Source organism: Chiloscyllium plagiosum, chromosome 15 (assembly GCF_004010195.1).
Source record: "Chiloscyllium plagiosum isolate BGI_BamShark_2017 chromosome 15, ASM401019v2, whole genome shotgun sequence".
Classification (NCBI taxonomy): Eukaryota; Metazoa; Chordata; class Chondrichthyes; order Orectolobiformes; family Hemiscylliidae; genus Chiloscyllium; species Chiloscyllium plagiosum.
Genome location: NC_057724.1, coordinates 80,968,084 through 80,986,445, shown reverse-complemented (window position 1 = coordinate 80,986,445; position 18,362 = coordinate 80,968,084). Strand labels below are relative to the sequence as shown.

Below are 18,362 nucleotides of genomic sequence, written 5' to 3'. Positions count from 1 at the left end.
TCTGTCAGTATAATACTACACAAACACTGGTCTCATCTGTCAATGTAATACTGCACAAACACTGGAGTAATCTGTCAGTATAATACTGCACAAATACTGGAGTAACCTGTCAGTCTATTACTGAACAAACACTGGAGTAATCTGTCAGTATAATACTGCACAAACACTGGAGTAATCTGTCAGGATAATACTGCACAAACACTGGAGTAAACTGTCAGTATAATACTGCACAAACACTGGAGTAATCTGTCAGTATATCACTGCACAAATACTGGAGTAATCTGTCAGTATAATACTGCACAAACACTGGAATAATCTGTCAGTATAATACTGCACAAACACTGGAGTAATCTGTCAGTATAACGCTGCACAAACACTGGAGTATTCTGTCAGTATAACGCTGCACAAACACTGGAGTAATCTGTCAGTTTAATGCTGCACAAACACTGGAGTAATCTGTCAGTATAATACTGATCAAACACTGGAGTAATCTGTCAGTATATCACAACACAAACACTGGAGTAATCTGTCAGTATATCACTGCTCAAACACTGGAGTAATATCAGTTTATTAGTGCATAAACACTGGCATAATCTCTCAGTATAATACTGCACAAACACTGGAGTAATCTGTCAGTATAATACTGCACAAACACTGGCGTAATCTGTCAGTATATCACTGCACAAACACTGGAGTAATCTGTCAGTATAATACTGCACAAACACGGGAGTAATCTGTCAGTGTATCACTACACAAACACTGGAGTAATCTGTCAGTATATCACTGCAAAGAAATGGTGTAATCTGTCAGTATATCACTGCACAAAAACTGGCGTAATCTGACAGTATAATACTGCACAAACACTGGCGTAATCTGTCAGTATAATACTGCAGAAACATTCGAGTAATCTGTCAGTATAATACTGCACAAACATTGGAGCATGCTGTCAGTATATCACTGCACAAACACTGGAGTAATCTGTCAGTTTAATGCTGCACAAACACTGGAGTAATCTGTCAGTATAATACTGATCAAACACTGGCGTAATCTCTCAGTATAATACTGCACAAACACTGGAATAATCTGTCAATATAATACTGAACAAACACTGGCGTAATCTGTCAAAATATCACTGCACAAACACTGGAGTAATCTGTCAGTATAATACTGCACAAACACTGGCGTAATCTGTCAGTATATCACTGCACGAACACTGGCGTAATCTCTCAGTATAATACTGCCCAAACACTGGAATAATCTGTCAATATAATACTGCACAAACACTGGCGTAATCTGTCAGTATAATACTGCACAAACACTGGAGTAATCTGTCAGTATATCACTGCACAAACACTGGCATAATCTGTCAGTATAATACTGCACTAACATTAGAGCAATCTGTCAGTATAATACTGCACAAACACTGGTGTAATCTGTCAATATAATACTGCTCAAACACTGGAGTAATCTGTCAGTATATCACTGCACAAACACTGGAGTAATATCAGTATATCACTGCATAAACACTGGCATAATCGGTCAGCATAATACTGCACAAACACTGGAGTAATCTGTCAGTATAATACTGCACAAACACTGGAGTATTCTGTCAGTATAACGCTGCACAAACACTGGAGTAATCTGTCAGTTTAATACTGCACAACACTGGCATAATCTGTCAGTATATCACTGCACAAACATTAGAGCAATCTGTCAGTATAATACTGCACAAACACTGGGGTAATCTGTCAATATAATACTGCACAAACACTGGTGTCGTCTGTCAGTATAATACTACACAAACACTGGTGTCATCTGTCAGTGTAATACTGCACAAACACTGGAGTAATCTGTAAGTATAATACTGCACAAACACTGGAGTATTCTGTCAGTATATCACTGCTCAAACACTGGAGTAATCTGTTAGTATAATACTGCACAAACACTGGCATAATCTGTCAGTATAATGCTGCTCAAACACTGGAGTAATCTGTTAGTATAATACTGCACAAACACTGGAGTAATCTGTCAGTATAATACTGCACAAACACTGGAGTAATCTGTCAGTATATCACTGTTCAAACACTGGAGTAATCTATCAGTATAATACAGCACAAACACTGGAGTAATCTGTCAGTATATCACTGCACAAACACTGGCGTAATCTGTCAGTATATCACTGCACAGACACTGGAGTAATCTGTCAGGATAATACTGCACAAACACTGGTGTCATCTGTCAGTATAATACTACACAAACACTGGTGTCATCTGTCAGTGTAATACTGCACAAAGACTGGAGTAATCTGTCAGTATAATACTGCACAAACACTGGAGCATTCTGTCAGTATATCACTGCTCAAACACTGGAGTGATCTGTCAGTATATCACTGCACAAACACTGGTGTAATCTGGCAGTATAATACTGCACAAACACTGGAGTAATCTGGTAGTATATCACTATACAAACACTGGAGTTATCTGTCAGTATATCACTGTTCAAACACTGGAGTAATCTGTCAGTATATCACTATTCAAACACTGGAGTAATCTATCAGTATAATACTGCACAAACACTGGAGTAATCTGTCAGTATAATACTGCACAAGCACTGGAGTAATCTGTCAGTATATCACTGCACAAACACTGGAGTAATCTATCAGTATAATACTGCACAAACACTGGAGTAACCTGTCAGTATATCACTGCACAAACACTGGAATAATCTGTCAGTATAATACTGCACTAACACTGGAGTAATCTGTCAGTATAACACTGCTCAAACACTGGAGTACTGTGTCAGATTGTTACTGGCACCACTCAGATTGTTACCATCAATTAAACTCTTTTCACTATGCGTAAATATGTAATTATTTCATTCACAAGGAGGATTCCTTTGAAATACTGTAACACAAAACTCCACACTTCTCTTCATAGTTTGAAACCTGTTAATACACGTTTATTAGAATATAAATAAACCGTCTGCTTCAAAACATGATTGTAAGACACTGAGGTTTTCTTAAGTTACAGCTTGTAGGCATTCCAAACCCCTCCACACTCCATCCCCAATACAAACACAACACATAAATGATCCCCCCATCCCCACTTCCCTCCCCCACCCCCCGGCAGATCATACCTGTGTTCTGTGAGCACACCGACAGCAGATGGGTGATTTGCACAATACGCGAGATACAATGACTTCAATTGAGGCATGAGATTAAGAAAGCAACCACCAACTTTCTGCTGGGAATCTGGTAACCTGAGAATGAAATAATTAACAAGTTACATAATCTAATCTGACATGCTCAATGCTGAGGGAGCACTGCGCTGTTGGAGGGTCAGTACTGAGGGAGTGCCGCACTTTCGGAGGGTCAGTGCTGAGGGAGCGCCGAGCTATCAGAGGGTCAGTGCTGAGGGAGCACCGCGCTGTCGGGGGGTCAGTACTGAGGGAGGGCCGCGCTGTCGGGAGGGGTCAATGCTGAGGGAGCGCTGCGCTGTCGGGGGGGGTCAATGCTGAGGGAGCACCGCACTGTTGGGGGGTTGGCGTCGAGGGAGTGCTGCACTGTCAGAGGGTCAGTGCTGAGGGAGCGCCGCACTGTCAGAGCCATCTTCTTTCATCATCAACATGAAACTTAGTCCTCTTCTTCCCTGTTAGGTAGTGGTGACTGATCCTCTGGTATCAATACTCAGTTGGGCAGAAACTGCTTGTTCCAGTGGCCAATATTTATATTAAAATAACACCGTAAGATTTTCAATTGGCCATTTGTCTCACTGCTGCCTGTGCGATCTTGCTGTGTGTGCAATCTAGTTGCTGTGCTTCTGACATTATTACCTCAAAGGGAAGTTGTTACTGGAAAGCTGTTAGAAGGTCTGAGCTCACTTACTGAGCACCTTTGGAGAATAATTCTGACAGGTTTCTATCAGAATTAGTGCCCTCAGGGTCTCAGATTTCCTGGCCATCACTCCTTGTGGATTTCTGCTCGGACCAACATTAATAAACAAACAGTGTTCTGATGGTTACAATCAACCAATGGGAGACAGCCCCTTGTAAAAACACAATGTGAATATATCATAAAATGGGATTTCCTGTTTGTGAGATGTTCGTGCAACATTTATCTAAACCATCAGCAGCGGACTCTTTTTGCTAAAGGGTCACTCTCCACATCTAATCTCTTCCACCAAAGCAACTTGTGTGAACAAATATTCATGAAGAGTTAAGCTGACCTATTCTGCAACAAAGATAGCAGCCACTTTGCACACTGTCTGATCCCAGGAGCAGGGATTCATTCTCTTGCTCACAAAAACACGAAGCCTAAGTTACGGCCAGCGGTGAAATATCACATTCCATCGAGAGCTCCGAGGAAAGTCCCTCTGTGTCCACACAGAGGCTGCCAGACCTGCTGAGTATCTCCAGCATTTTCCATTTCCATCTCCAATCTCCAGTATCCACTGTCGGTTTTGCTTTTGCACCTAACCCAGTGACGGTATTTGAGGGAGAAGAATTGACTGTGATACTAATACCCCACCCACGTTACTTGAGGCGGCCCCTCAATGTCATGCTGCACATGAGAAAGGCACCTTTTACAATGCAGTGTACGCCCGACATCAACCCATCTTCACAGGCAAAATAACCTCGCAGCAGCTCAGCGGATGTTTTGATACGAGTTTTCCCAACCATGAGGGATTTGACAGAAAAAGCAGAAATTGTAAGTGGGCCAGTAACCGGAAGGACACTGACCGGAGGGGAGTACTCCTGTTGATAACTGCCTCTTTATAAACTATCAAACTTCGATTATCCTTCACACATGACAACATCTTCCATTCTCTGTTCTTCACAATATTCACCACAGATTCACCAACAGTTCACAACTGGCTTCGATGACCATCTGTGCTGTTCTGTGCTTTCTCCTGAAATAACCTACCATCTGCCTTACAGGAAGGAAATACAAATGTTTTCAGAATCTTATGCCTCAGAAAACACAGTCAGCTACTCTGTGTGAGTCATTAACTGTTCCAGCAGAAACACAACAATTTAACCTGTGAAACTGCTCAACGTGGCCCTTGGGTAGCGACCAGCACCTTCACCGCTCCATCCCTCTGCTAACCTCCTCCATCGCTGAGGGCACTGGCAATTCCCTGGGCCATCTGTCACCTTGTGGTGTGCCCTCCCATAAGATGCAGCCTTTACTGGTTTGCAAATCTTTACAGACAATATCAATTGGATAGTGACTCACAAACTAGCCAGATTCTACCCTGACCAATATTCAGCCGGGGCCACTGAACACCAATCACTCAACAGAATGCTCTGGGGAGGGGGTGTGAGCTGGCTTTAGTTTGAACCTGAAAAGCTAACCAGCTTCTTGATACAAGGCCAGCGGGGCTCAGAGCTGCAAAGCTCCTCTACATGGACCCGGATGGTCTCGGCTGCTACAGGGCCAATAAGCAAAGGCCAGCTGTCAAAGGCGATTGGCCAGAGTAGCAGAAGCAGGGTGTGGTGACATTGCTTTGATGAGAGAGTGGTGTTGGGACCTGGAACATGGTGGAGACAGATTCAGTTCAAACTTTCAAACAGGGAACTGGAGAAACATTTGAAGGGGAGAATCCAGAGACACCAATCAATTGGACAACTCAAAGAGCCAGCCCAGGCACAACACATTGAATAGCCTCCCTTCTGAACTGCTTCATGGCCCTCTCGCTGTCCTTCGCTCCCAGCCCAGCCCCACCTCCTCAGCTCTCCTGTCTGTTCTTGGGTTAACTGATTTCCTTAAGCAGTCGTGATGTGGAAGTGCTGGTGTTAGACTGGGCTAGATAAAATCAGAATTTATACGACAGCAGGCTATAGTCCAGTCGGTTTATTTACAATCAGGAGCTTTTGGAGCACTGCTCCTTCGTCAGGTGAAGTGGTCAATGAATGGTGGCTTAATCACCTCATCGTTGAGCTGTGCTGGCTGGTATCCACCAAGGAGGAGGCGGGGGGGGCAAGGGTAAATCACCTTGGCAGCTTCCCTGGACCTAGTGGAACTAACCTCCCTTTCAGTGTCACAGTGCAGTGGGAATTCCATCGGAATTGTAGGCAGACTCCCCACTGACTTTAAAGAGTTAGATATGGTTCTTTGATCTAAAGGTGTCAAAGGTTACTGGTGAGAAAGTGGGAACAGGGCACAGTTGGATGATGAGTCGTGAGCCTATTGAATGGCGAAGGCAGACAGGGCCAAATGGCCTCCTCCTATTTTCTCCTTTTCTATGTTTCCAAGTTAAAGCTGAGGGCCATGGACCATGGCACATGACATCACCCCCTTGGTTGAGAGATCAATGACCAGGGAGCATGAAATTATGGGTAAGGGGCAGAAGGTTTACAGAGATAAGATCACAAGAAATAGGAACAGGGATAGGCTATTCCAGCCCTTCACCTTGATCCTGGCTGATCTGACACCAAACAAAACAGATTCTGGAAATCAGAAACAAAATCAGAAATTACTGCAAAAATTCAGCAAGTCTGGCAGCATCTGTGGAGAGAAAGCAGAGTTAATGTTTCAGGTCCGAGCTGAATTTCTGAAGGGCCACTGGACCCTAAATGTTCACTCTGCTTTCTCTCCACAGATGCTGTCAATATCACTAGGTTTTTCCAGTAATTCCCATTTTTATTTATGGTCCGACATTCCTCACATCCGCTTTCCTGACCTTTCCGTTACCCATGATTCTCTGACTGATCTACCAATCTTTTAAAAATACACACGATTCCGCACACACACGGGGTCCGCGCGCACACGGGGTCCGCACTGACAATTTTTGTGGTGTGATGTTCAAAACAATCACAACCCTCTAAGGGAATAAATTCCTTGTCACCCAAAACATCTGCCCCTGAACCAAAAGGTGCTGACAGACTGCAAATCCAAACTGATCATAAATTAGTAAAAGCCGCTCAAAACATTCAAGGGAAATGGTACTGCGGAGTTTCGCCGAACGGCTCGACATAATCAATTATCTGTTGACCTACTTTGTACATTCCTCCAAAGTCTGGTAGAGGGTTTGCTGAAATGAGCAGATTTCCTCCAGATTTCCTTTTAATGCCCCGATATCAGCAGCAGTTAATCTGGAAACAATACAAATTAAACATAAAAATGAGAGTAACTAGTTGGGCAGAAGCAGCCATTTCAGTTATTTTAATAAACCTGGGATTTCAGTCAAACAGCTGCTCCAGGGATTCGTGAAGATGAACATGGAACAGTACAGACACCTCAGCCCTCAAACTTTTATCACACTCTTAGATCAGACTATTCTACAAACCCTAACATTGTACTATGTGCCTAACTGTCACTTAAATGTCCCTAATGTCTCTGACTCTACTACCACTGCTGGCAGTGCATTCCACCCACTCAAAACTCTCCATAAAGAACCTCCCTCTGACATCTTCACTAAACCTTCCTCCAATCACCTGAAAATTATGTTCCCCCATTTCCACATTGGGAAAAGTCTCTGGCTATCCACTCTATCTATGCCTCTCATCATCTTGTACCTCTCAACCTTCTTCACTCCAATAAGAAAAACCCTAGCTCCCTCATAAGATATGCCCTCCAATCCAGGCAGCATCCTGGTAAATCTCCTCTGCACCCTCTCTAATGCTTCTACATCCTTCCTATAATCAGGCGATCAGAATTGACACAATATTCCAAGTGTGCTCCAAGGAATCGATAGAGCTGCAGCATAACCTTGTGGTTCTTAAACTCAAGCCCCTTGCTAAGAAAGCCAACACACCATACACCTTCTTGACAACCCTATCAATCTGGGCGGCAACTCTGCAGGATCTATGGACATGGACCCTAAGATCCCTCTGTTCCTCCACACTGCCAAAAATCCTGCATTTGACCCTATATTCTGCATTTAAATTCGACTTTCCAAAGTGAGTGACTTCACACTTTTCCAGGTTGAACTCCATCTGCCACATCTCAGCCCGGTTCTGCATCCTGTCAATGTTCTGTTGCAGGAGAAAGTGAGGTCTGCAGACGCTGGAGATCAAAGCTGAAACTTTATTGCTGGAACAGCACAGCAGGTCAGGCAGCAGCTAGGGAACAGGAGATTCGACGTTTCGGGCACAGGCCCTTCTCCATTCCTGAAGAAGGGCCTGTGCCCGAAACGTCGAATCTCCTGTTCCCTAGATGCTGCCTGACCTGCTGTGCTGTTCCAGCAATAAAGTTTCAGCAATGTTCTGTTGCAACCTACAACAGCCCTCCACACTATCCACAACTCCACCAACCTTGGTGTCATCATCAAACTTACTAACCCATCCTTCTATCTCCTCATCCAAGTCATTTGTAAAAATCACAAACAGCAGAGGTCCCAGAACAGATCCTTGGGGAACACCACTGGTCACCGAGCTCCAGGCTGAATACTTTCTATTTACTACCACCCTTTGTCTTCTATTTCCCTGTATCCCATGCCTCCTTACTTTCTGAAGAAGCCTACCATGGAGAACCTTATCAAATACCCTGCTAAAATCCTTGTACACCACAACTACTGCTCTACCTTCATCAATGTGTTTTGTCACATCCTCAAAATAACTCGACAAGATTTGTGAGGCATGACCTGCCCCTCACAAAGTCATGCTGACTATCTCTAATCAAACTATGCTTTTCCAAATAATCATAAATCCTGTCTCTCAGAATCCTCTCCAATAATTTGCCCACCACAGACCTAAGAATGACTGGTGTGTAATTCCCCAGGGTTATCCCTATACCCTTTCTTGAACAAGGAATAAGATTTGCCCCCAATCATCTGGCACTACTCCAGGGGACAGCGAGAGTGCAAAGATCATCGTCAAAGCCACAGCAATCTCTTCCCTCATTTCCTGTAGTAACTTTGGGTATTTCCCATCTGGATCAGAGACTTATCCATCCCCATGAAGTTCAAAATTTTCAGCACATCCTCCTTCTGAACAGCAACCTGTTCGAGCATATCAGTCTGTTTCACACTGTCTTCACAAACATCAAGGTCTATCTCGCAAGTGAATACTGAAGCAAAGTATTCAGTAAGGACCTCCCCTACCTCCACCGACTCCAGCACACGTTCCCTCCACTATCCCTGATCGGCCCTCCCCTCACTCTGGCCATTCTCTTGTTCCTCACGTAAGTGTAGAACACCTTAGGGTTTTCTATAATCCTTCCTGCTAAAGCTTTTTCATGCCCCTTCTAGCTCTCCTGAGTCCATTCTTCAGTTCCTTCCTGGAGACCTTGTAACCCTCTAGAGCTCTGTCTGATCCTTGCCTCCTCAACCTTAAATAAGCTTCCTTCTTCCTCTTGACTAGATGTTCCATATCCCTTGTCCCCCAAGGTTCCTTCACCCTACCATGCCTTCCTCACCTCAGTGGGACAAACCTGTCCAGCACGAACTGTAAGTGCTCCACATTTCTGTCGTGTATTTCCCTGAGAACATCTGTTCCTAATTTCGGCACCCCATTTCCTGCCCAATTGCATTGCAATTTCTTCTCCCCAAATTAAATGCTTTCCCATACTGTCTGCTTCTATCCTTCTCCATAAGTACAGTAAAGGTGAGGCACTAGGTGGTCACTGTCACCAAAATTCTCTCCCACCAAGAGATCTGACACCTGGCCTGGCTCATTGCCAAGCGTCAAATCCAATATGGCCTCCCCTTTCGTCGGCCTTTCTACATATTGAGTCAGGAACCCTTCCTGGGCACACCTGACAAAATCTGCTCCATCCAAATTATTGGAACTAAGCAGGTTCGAATCAGTATTAGGGAAATTACAGTCACCCATGACAACAACCCTGTTACTTCTGCTCCTTTCCCGCCATGGGAGTTAAGAGAGTGTAAGCCAGGGGCAGCTGGGAAGGGAAGATTGAATATAAATACTGACCCGGTGAATCAGCAGAGCGATGGCTGAACAGGAGCAGAAGCAGACATGGGGACTGCTGCTAAACCCAAAACACTACACTACATCCTCCTCCTCCTCGAACCCATAAAAAAGGCTCTGTGTGGAAGGGTGGTAAGGTCAAGTTTTTTTTAATCTCTCCTCACAATTTAGAGCAGAGGGGATGAAAGCTAGGGCAGTTGCATGCTCCTGTTGCAGGATGTGGGAGGTAAAGGTCACTGCTGGGGACCCTGCTGACTTCACCTGTGCACCCAACCCCAGCTCCTCACAGACCGTGTTAGGGAACTGGAGATGGATGAACTTTGAATTGTTCGAGGCTGAGGGGATGATAAGAGAGGGATGTAGGGAGGCAGTCACACCTAAGTTACAGGATAAAGGGAGCTGGGTGACCACCAGGAGAGGAAATGGGAAGAGGCAGACAGTGTAGGGACCCCCTGTGGCCATTCCCCTCAATAATAAGTATACCCCTCACGTAAGTGTAGAACACCTTAGGGTTTTCTATAATCCTACCTGCTAAAGCTTTTTCATGCCCCTTCTAGCTCTCCTGAGTCCATTCTTCAGTTCCTTCCTGGAGACCTTGTAACCCTCTAGAGCTCTGTCTGATCCTTGCCTCCTCAACCTTAAATAAGCTTCCTTCTTCCTCTTGACTAGATGTTCCATATCCCTTGTCCCCCAAGGTTCCTTCACCCTATCATGCCTTCCTCAACTCAGTGGGACAAACCTGTCCAGCTCAAACTGTAAGTGCAACCTCCACATTTCGGTTGTGTGTTTCCAGAGAACATCTGTTCCTAATTTAAGTCACCCATTTCCTGCCTACAGCATTGTAATTCCCCCTCCCCAAATTAAAGACTTTACCATACAGTCTGCCCTTTCCCCCTCCATGACTATAGTAAAGGCCAGGGAGTTGTGATCACTACTAATTTAAGTCACCCATTTCCTGCCTACAGCATTGTAATTCCCCCTCCCCAAATTAAAGACTTTACCATACAGTCTGCCCCTTTCCCCCTCCATGACTATAGTAAAGGCCAGGGAGTTGTGATCACTATCACCGAAATGCCTTCCCACGAGAGATCTGACACTTGGCATGGTGTCAACCTGGTGAAGCCACAAGACAGGACTGCTTGTGTGTCAAACAGCATAAGCAGCAAATGACAGACAAAGGCAAGCAATCCCACAACCAATGCATCAGCTCTTAGCTCTGCAGTCCTGACACATCCAGTCACGAATGGTAGTGGACAATTAAACTCACTGGAGAAGGCAGCTCCACAAATATGCCCACCCTCAATGATGGAAGAGCCCAGCCCATCAGTACAAAAGCTTTCGCAGCAATCTTTTGCCAAAGGTACTGAGTGGAAGATCCATCTCGTCCTCCTCCAGTGGCGCCCAGTGTTACACATATCAGTCTTCAGCCAATTCCATTCACTCCATGTGACATCAGGAAACAGTCGAAGACGCTGGATACTGCAAAAGCTAGGGTCCCAAAAATATTCTGCCAATAGTACTGAAGACATGCACTCCAGAACTTGCCACTTCCCGAGCCAAGCTGCTCCAGTATAGCGACAACACTGACATCCACTCGGTAATGTGGAAAATTGCCCAGGTATGTCCTGTACACAAAAAGCAGGACAAATCCAACCCGGCCAATTCCCACCCTAACAGCCTTGACATTAATTACTAAAGTGATGGAAGGGGTCAAAAACAGAGCTATCAAGCAGCACCTGCTCAGCAACACCCAGTTTGGGTTCCCCCAGGATCACTCAGCTCCTGACCTCATTACAGCCTTGGGTCAAACATGGACAAGAGAGCTGAATTCCAGAGGGGAGGGGAGGGGAGAGGAGAGGGACAGCCCTTGACATCAAGGCTGCATTTCATTGAATGGCACATCAAAGAACCCAAACAAGGCTGTAGCCAACGGGAATCTTCAGGCTAGCTCCCTGTGCAATTCTATTTTGGCTACAAACACACTCCTTGCCAACAAATGAAAGCTGATGCAATAAACATGTGAAAAATGTGTTTGTTTTTCAAACTGTCCACACCTTACAATGGTCTGACCTTGTACAGTACATAAAAGATTGAAATATATTGGGAGTTAACCCTGGAGAAAAGCAGCTATTTTATTTCTGGTTGATGTGGTATCTTTGAACGAGAGTGATACAGAGCTCCATGTCATCAATGTAATCAAACATTCTCATGGTGCCCAAGGCACCCTGTCAGTCTTTGCAGTTTCAAACAGAGAAGCAGCCAGTCATCCTGCAGGGGTCTGTCAGCCTGCTAATGTGGAGGCTTCGCACAGAGATCAGAGTGTCAGGTGGTAACCTGACCTGCTGTAACATGGCATGAATCTGCTCTGACTGGTTGGTATGGTCACCACAGTCACATACCAAGCTGGCACAGGTTTAGCTAATCTGGAGTTACCAGCCTGGGACCTCATTTTATCACGGGCACTTTCAGTAGATTTCCTGTCAGCAAGCTCGACAATTTAGGTTATCTGGTTTTGCCTCATCATGATTTCACCGTAAACGCATAGATAAGGGGTGTAGTGGTAATGCCACTGGGTCAGTAATCCTAAACATTCATTCTAATGTTCTGGGAATTCCACTGCAGATGACGAAACTGAATCAGTGAGAAACTGACCTAACAGTACCTATGTTGTTATTAAAAAAAAACCCACCTGAAAAGGAAATCTGCGGCCTTTACCTGGTCTGGGCTCAAACATGTGACTCCAGACTCTCAGTAATGTGGTTCAGCCTTACTGCCCTCTAAAATGAGCCAGAAAGTCACTCAGTTAAAACAAAGCAGGCCATTCAGCCCACTGAGCATGTTCCATCATTCAATATGATCAACCAACTCTACACCCTGTTCCCACTTTTCCCTTGTATCTTTTGACTTCTGAAGCCCCAAATGCCATATACAACTCCCTCCTGAAATCCTGCAATGTTTTGGTCTCAATTGCTTTATACTGTAGTGAATTCACCATTCTCTGGGTGAAGACATTTCCTCTCATCTTCAAAGGCAATTAGGTATGGACAGTAAATACTGGGTTAGCTAGTGATGAATAAAAACAACAGATGAGCTGAGGCATGTGTTTTACTTTCAGGATGTGGGGGTCACCGGTGAGGCCAGCGTTGGTCAATTCTGAGAGACGTTTTGCAGTCTTGCTGTAACCGAGTTCTTGCTCAGCCACTAGAGGGCGATTAAGAGTCAACTGCATTGCAGTCAGACTTGAGCCAGACCAAGCAAGGACAACAGATTGGAACCCCTTACAGGGCATTAGTGAGTAAACACGCAGCTCTTTAACACTTTACCAGGATCGGATTTTCATTTCCAGAGTACACGGAATTGAAATTCTCATCTACATTTCCAGGATTATTTATCCTGTGACATAACCAGGTCACAGTGTGTCACAGGGCCCAGAATGTACTGAACAAAGAGTCGAGCAGCAGGAAAATGCAATAGGAACTAAAATATCTGAAAGGAAATGCACTAAATTAGAAAGTCGGAAGGAAAGCTTCTGAGGAAACTGCTCTGTTATTGCAACAAACACTCCAGAAGACTGGGTTGAGAATGATATTCCCAAGACCAGTCATAAGTACAAAATCGCAAGAACCATGTGAATAATTTGAACTTTGATCTAAAACTGTTAGTCTAACGAGCATGTTGTCAGAGAAGATGCAGGTTTGGATACTAACTTGTCATTGGCCTGCAGTGACCGCAGGTATGTGCTGAGCAAGACCTGGAGCTCCTTTGCATAATCTCGTTCATTGTCCAAAATATTCTGTACAACCTTTGAGGAGAAAAGACATTTATTAAACATTAATGTGGCCACATATACACAGCCTTAAAATCAATGTTCATTTCAATTTCAAGTCCAAACAAAAAACTTAATGCATTTTCAATTGCAAATGCCTCAAACAGATTTTATTTCTTGCTCAAAACAAAACATTCTATTCAATCTCTGCAAAACATTGCCTCAAACGATTGCAAATATCCTTGCAGGTTAACGTGACTTGGCAGCTGAAATTCAGATCATCATGCTGATGCAGATACTCACTGTGCTGCAGCCGACAATGAGAGGTTACATTTATCCTCAACGTGACTCGTGGCACAAGCAACATCAGATGCAAACCCCAACAGCTGTGACCTGAACCATTATAAAGTCTTACATTCGCCCTCAAATGAGTGTCTTTATTAAATGCTGAGGTGATAATTTTCTCGATGTATAAAGCAGACACTGCTGCTTCAATCTAGCAGTGCAGGCAGACTATACCTAAACGGCACTCAGTTTCTGACTAGCCCAAAAAGTGATCAGCCTGCAGGCCTGGCACTTAGAGTCTGGGATGACTGACACCTTGCGACATGATAAACAAGTTGTGAAATATTCCTTCACTTCTTTTCCAACAGTCTAGGCAGTTAGAAAGAAAAGTCTGTGTGCAGAAAGGAAGATTCATTTTAAAATTCCGCATTATCACTTGGGAAATTCGCTGAGGGACACCAGACATACATAAGCTGTGCTAAGAATATCTACAAATTTAAGCACATTCTGAGGGCTCAGCTTGACATTCTGCTCCTGACAAAGTGACTGCCAGATTGTTACGCAGTCTCCAACATGATGACTTCATTCAGCCATAGAATTGCTGGTCAATAAGATTTCCACAGAACATTCAACAATGGGATAAAGCCAACTGAGTTTACTGCTTTATACATTACAGCACCAACCCCACTAATACCATTGGCAGGAAAATGTTTTCACATGTCGTGTGGTCACAAAAACATGATAAAAATGCAAGGACAGATACTGCTGGAGAATCCCAGCAGGTTAGGCAGTATCTGTGGAGAGAAAGCAGAGTTAATGTTTCAGGTCCAGAACTGATTGTAGTATGAAAAGGTTGGTAATATGCTGAAGGTAGTGGGAGTGGGGGAGTAAATTATAGGAGGTGGAGCCCAGAGAGAGAGAACAACAGTTGGGTAGATGAATGAATGGGAAAAGGTCAGCCTGGGGGAATGGATAGCTGCTACTGGGGACTATTAGTGTCTGACAATAGACTGTCTGTGGTAACAGGCCATGTGATGACAAAGCCTGGTGTGTGGGGGGTGGGTAAGGACATGGCAGAAGGAGTTCAAGCCCTAAAACTGTTGAATTTGATACTGAGTGCAGAGGGCTGCAGGGTCCCCAGGCAAACAGTGAGATGCTGTCCTTCCAGCTCACATGGAGCTTTGCTGCACCAAGCCTGAGAGAGGTGTGTTGGCCAGGGAACAGGGCGGGGTGTTGAACTGGCAGCAAACAGGAAGCTCAGGGTCACTTTTGTGGATGGAACAAGATGTTCTGCGAAGTGGTCACCCAGTCTGCATTTCACCTCCCCAATATAGAGCAGATCACATTGTGAGAATCCATACTTCGTTGGTATTTAGCCCGAGTGGTTACACAGGAGGTGAATAATCACACCATAAGACACAACTATCCAGCCCAGCTAACTTACTCGCCATTTAATGAGATCATGGCGGATCTAATAATCCTCACATTCACTTTCCTGCCATTCCCCTTACTAAGTATATTGAAAACCAAGACAGGTTTTTAATGATTGCCCTCTGAGGTAAAGATTTCCAAACTTGGGGAGGTGATAGTATAAATCCAGCATCCCAGGGTCCCAGGTTCAAATTCCATCATATCATGGCTCAGTGGTTCGCACTGCAGCCTCACAGCGCCAGGGTCTCAGGTTCGATTCCAGCCTCGGGTGACTGTCTGTGTGGAGTTTGCACATTCTCCCTGTGTCTGCGTGGGTTTCCTCCGGGTGCTCCAGTTTCCTCCCACAGTCCAAAGATGTGCAGGTCAGGTGAATTGGCCATGGTAAATTGCCCGTAGTGTTAGGTGCATTAGTCAGAGGGAAATGGGTCAAGGTCGGATACTCTTTGGAGGGTTGGTGTGGACTGGTTGGGCCGAAGGGCCTGTTTCCACACTGTAAGGAATCTAATCTAATCTGAGAGAGATGATGAGATTTGAGTTCAATGATATATCCAGGATTAACCATCTATAATGATGACCATGAATCCAGTGCTGATTGTTGGAAAAACTCGTGTAGTTCACTAATGTCCTTGAGGGAAGGAAATTGCCTGGTCTGCCTACATGTGACTCCTGACCACCAGTAATGTGGTAGATTCTCAACAGCCAAGCGAAGATCAATAATATACTGACCTGGCCAGTCACATCCACATCCCATGAATGAATGGGAACAAAAGGATTGCCTACTCAGAAAAGAAACTCTTCATCTGTCCTGAATGCACAAACCTTTATTCTGAGATGATGCCCTCTGGTCCTAGATTCTCCCACAAGGGGAAACAACCTCTCAGCATCTCCCCTGTCCAGTCTTCCAATAAGTGAGGGTTGCAGATGCTGGAAATCAGAGTCAAGATTAAAGTGGTGCTGGAAAAGCACAGCAGGTCAGGCAGCATCCAAGAAGCAGGAAAATCAACGTTTCAGGCCGGAGCCCTTCATTAGGAACCTCCGGGGTGGAGAGATAAATGGGAGGGGATGGGACTGGGGAGAAGGCAGCTAAGAGTGCAATAGGTGGATAGGGGTGGGGATAAAGGTGATAGGTCAGGGAGTAGGGTGTGAAGGAAGATTGGCAGGTAGGACAGGTCATGAGCTGGCAGGTTGGAACTGGGGTAAAATGGGGAGAGGGAAAATGAGGAAACTGGTGAAGTACAGATGTGGCTGTGGTAGCGAGTCTGTTTCAGGTTGAAGAGTTTCAGAGCAGAGATGATGATCTGGGGGTTGCAGTGAGAGAGAGACTCACTGAGATCTTTGTAGAGAGAGGAGGAGAACTTCTTCAAGGTAGGCATACTTGCAGTCAGTCCTCCAACAACCCTGTATCTTTCAATAAGGTCACCACATTCTCTGAACTTCAGTGAGTACAAGCCCAATCTAGGCAGAAGTTGGTACTGCAGATGCTGGAAATCAGAGTCTAGATTAGAGTGGTGCTGGAAAAGCACAGTAGGTCAGGCAACAAGCCCAAACTACTCAACCATCTTCATAAGAAAATCAGCAATCAGCCTGATGAAACTTTTCTGAATCTGTCTCCAATGCCAAGATATCTTTCCTTAGATACGGAGCCCAAAACTGCTCTCTCTAATCCAGCTGTGACCTGACTAGTGCTTAGCAAAATCTTTCTACTTGTATACTCCGTTCCTTTTGGAGGAAAGACAAAGATTCCATTTGCCTTCCCTAATACCTGCTGAACTCGGATGGAAGCTTTCGGTAATTTTTGGTGATTAATGCCTTTTTCAAAATCCAAATATTGACATCTACTGTTTCCCCTTTATCTCTCCTACTTGTTAGCTCGTCAAAGAATCTTATTAAATGGGTTAGGTATGATTTCCCCTTCATGAAGCCGTGCTGACTCAGCTTAATCAGATTACATATTTCTGAATGGTCTGCTAGTAAATTCTTTATAATAGATTCAAATACTTTCCCAATGACAGATGTTAAACTAACTGGCCAATAGTTACCTGCTTTTCGTCTTTTGAATAAAGGTGTAACATTAGCCATTTTCAATACTCAGGGACTTTCCCAGAATCCAAGAATTTCTGGAAGATTATGATCAGTGAACCCACTATCTCTGTAGTGACTTTCTCTACTATCTTTACTGGGATATCTCTCTCAGGAGTCATTACATATCTGTCATTGTTCTTACAGTCCCTTTGCTGTGAAAGTCCTTTCCTAGCCTAGTCCAGCCAATCCTGCCCTCATTCCTTTATTATTACCTTGATTTAAGTTTAACACAATTGTTGCTAAACTAGGTTTCTCACTCTCAAACTGAATGCTAAATTTGAACACCCTTTTGTCACTATTTCAAAGCAGATCCTTGTTTGGATCCACGACATATATTTCTGGGAAACTGCCCGAGTACATGCAATGAATTTTTCCTTATGACTACCTCTGCCAATTTTATTTTCCCAACAACATGAATATTAAAGTCACCCATGATTAGTACACTGCCTTTATTTCTTGCCCTCATTATCTCCTCCTTATTCTGTTCTACAGTATAGCTACTGTTAGGATGTATATAGACTACTCCTACCAGTCATGACATGGAGGTGCCGGTGTTGGACTGGGGTGTACAAAGTTAAAAATCACACAACACCAGGTTATAGTCCAACAGGTTTAATTGGAAGCACTAGCTTTCAGAGCGACGCTCCTTCCTCACGTGATTGTGGCCTGGTGTTATTTTCTGGGTCTGTAGATTGTGAAGGAGCAAAAATGGTCTTTAATAGAGTGATATGTACTTCTTGTCAGATGTGGGAGTTTAAAGAGAGTTTAAGGGTTACTGTGGATTATATCTGCCATAAATGCTGTTGGCTGCGAATCTGGAGAGACAGTTAGAAGTGATGAGGAATTTGCAACAGCAACAGTATGTGATGGATGGCAGTTATAGGAAGGGGGGAAAGTCTCAGATACAGTCACATAGATGGGTTAACTCCAG

General features: G+C 44.3%; 1 protein-coding gene across 2 annotated transcripts in view; it reads right to left on the bottom strand.

Moving 5' to 3' along the window:
• The window catches only part of arhgef6 (Rac/Cdc42 guanine nucleotide exchange factor (GEF) 6), a 212,305-nt gene that overhangs the window by 93,107 nt on the left and 100,836 nt on the right, over window positions 1-18,362 (bottom strand). For both annotated transcript variants that reach the window (XM_043705208.1, XM_043705209.1), the window contains exons 6-8: window positions 13,575-13,669; window positions 6,997-7,092; window positions 3,136-3,258 (exon numbers count right to left, since the gene is read on the bottom strand). In XM_043705208.1, the coding sequence (XP_043561143.1) occupies window positions 3,136-3,258; window positions 6,997-7,092; window positions 13,575-13,669 (314 nt within the window). The remainder of the gene's footprint in view (window positions 1-3,135; window positions 3,259-6,996; window positions 7,093-13,574; window positions 13,670-18,362) is intronic.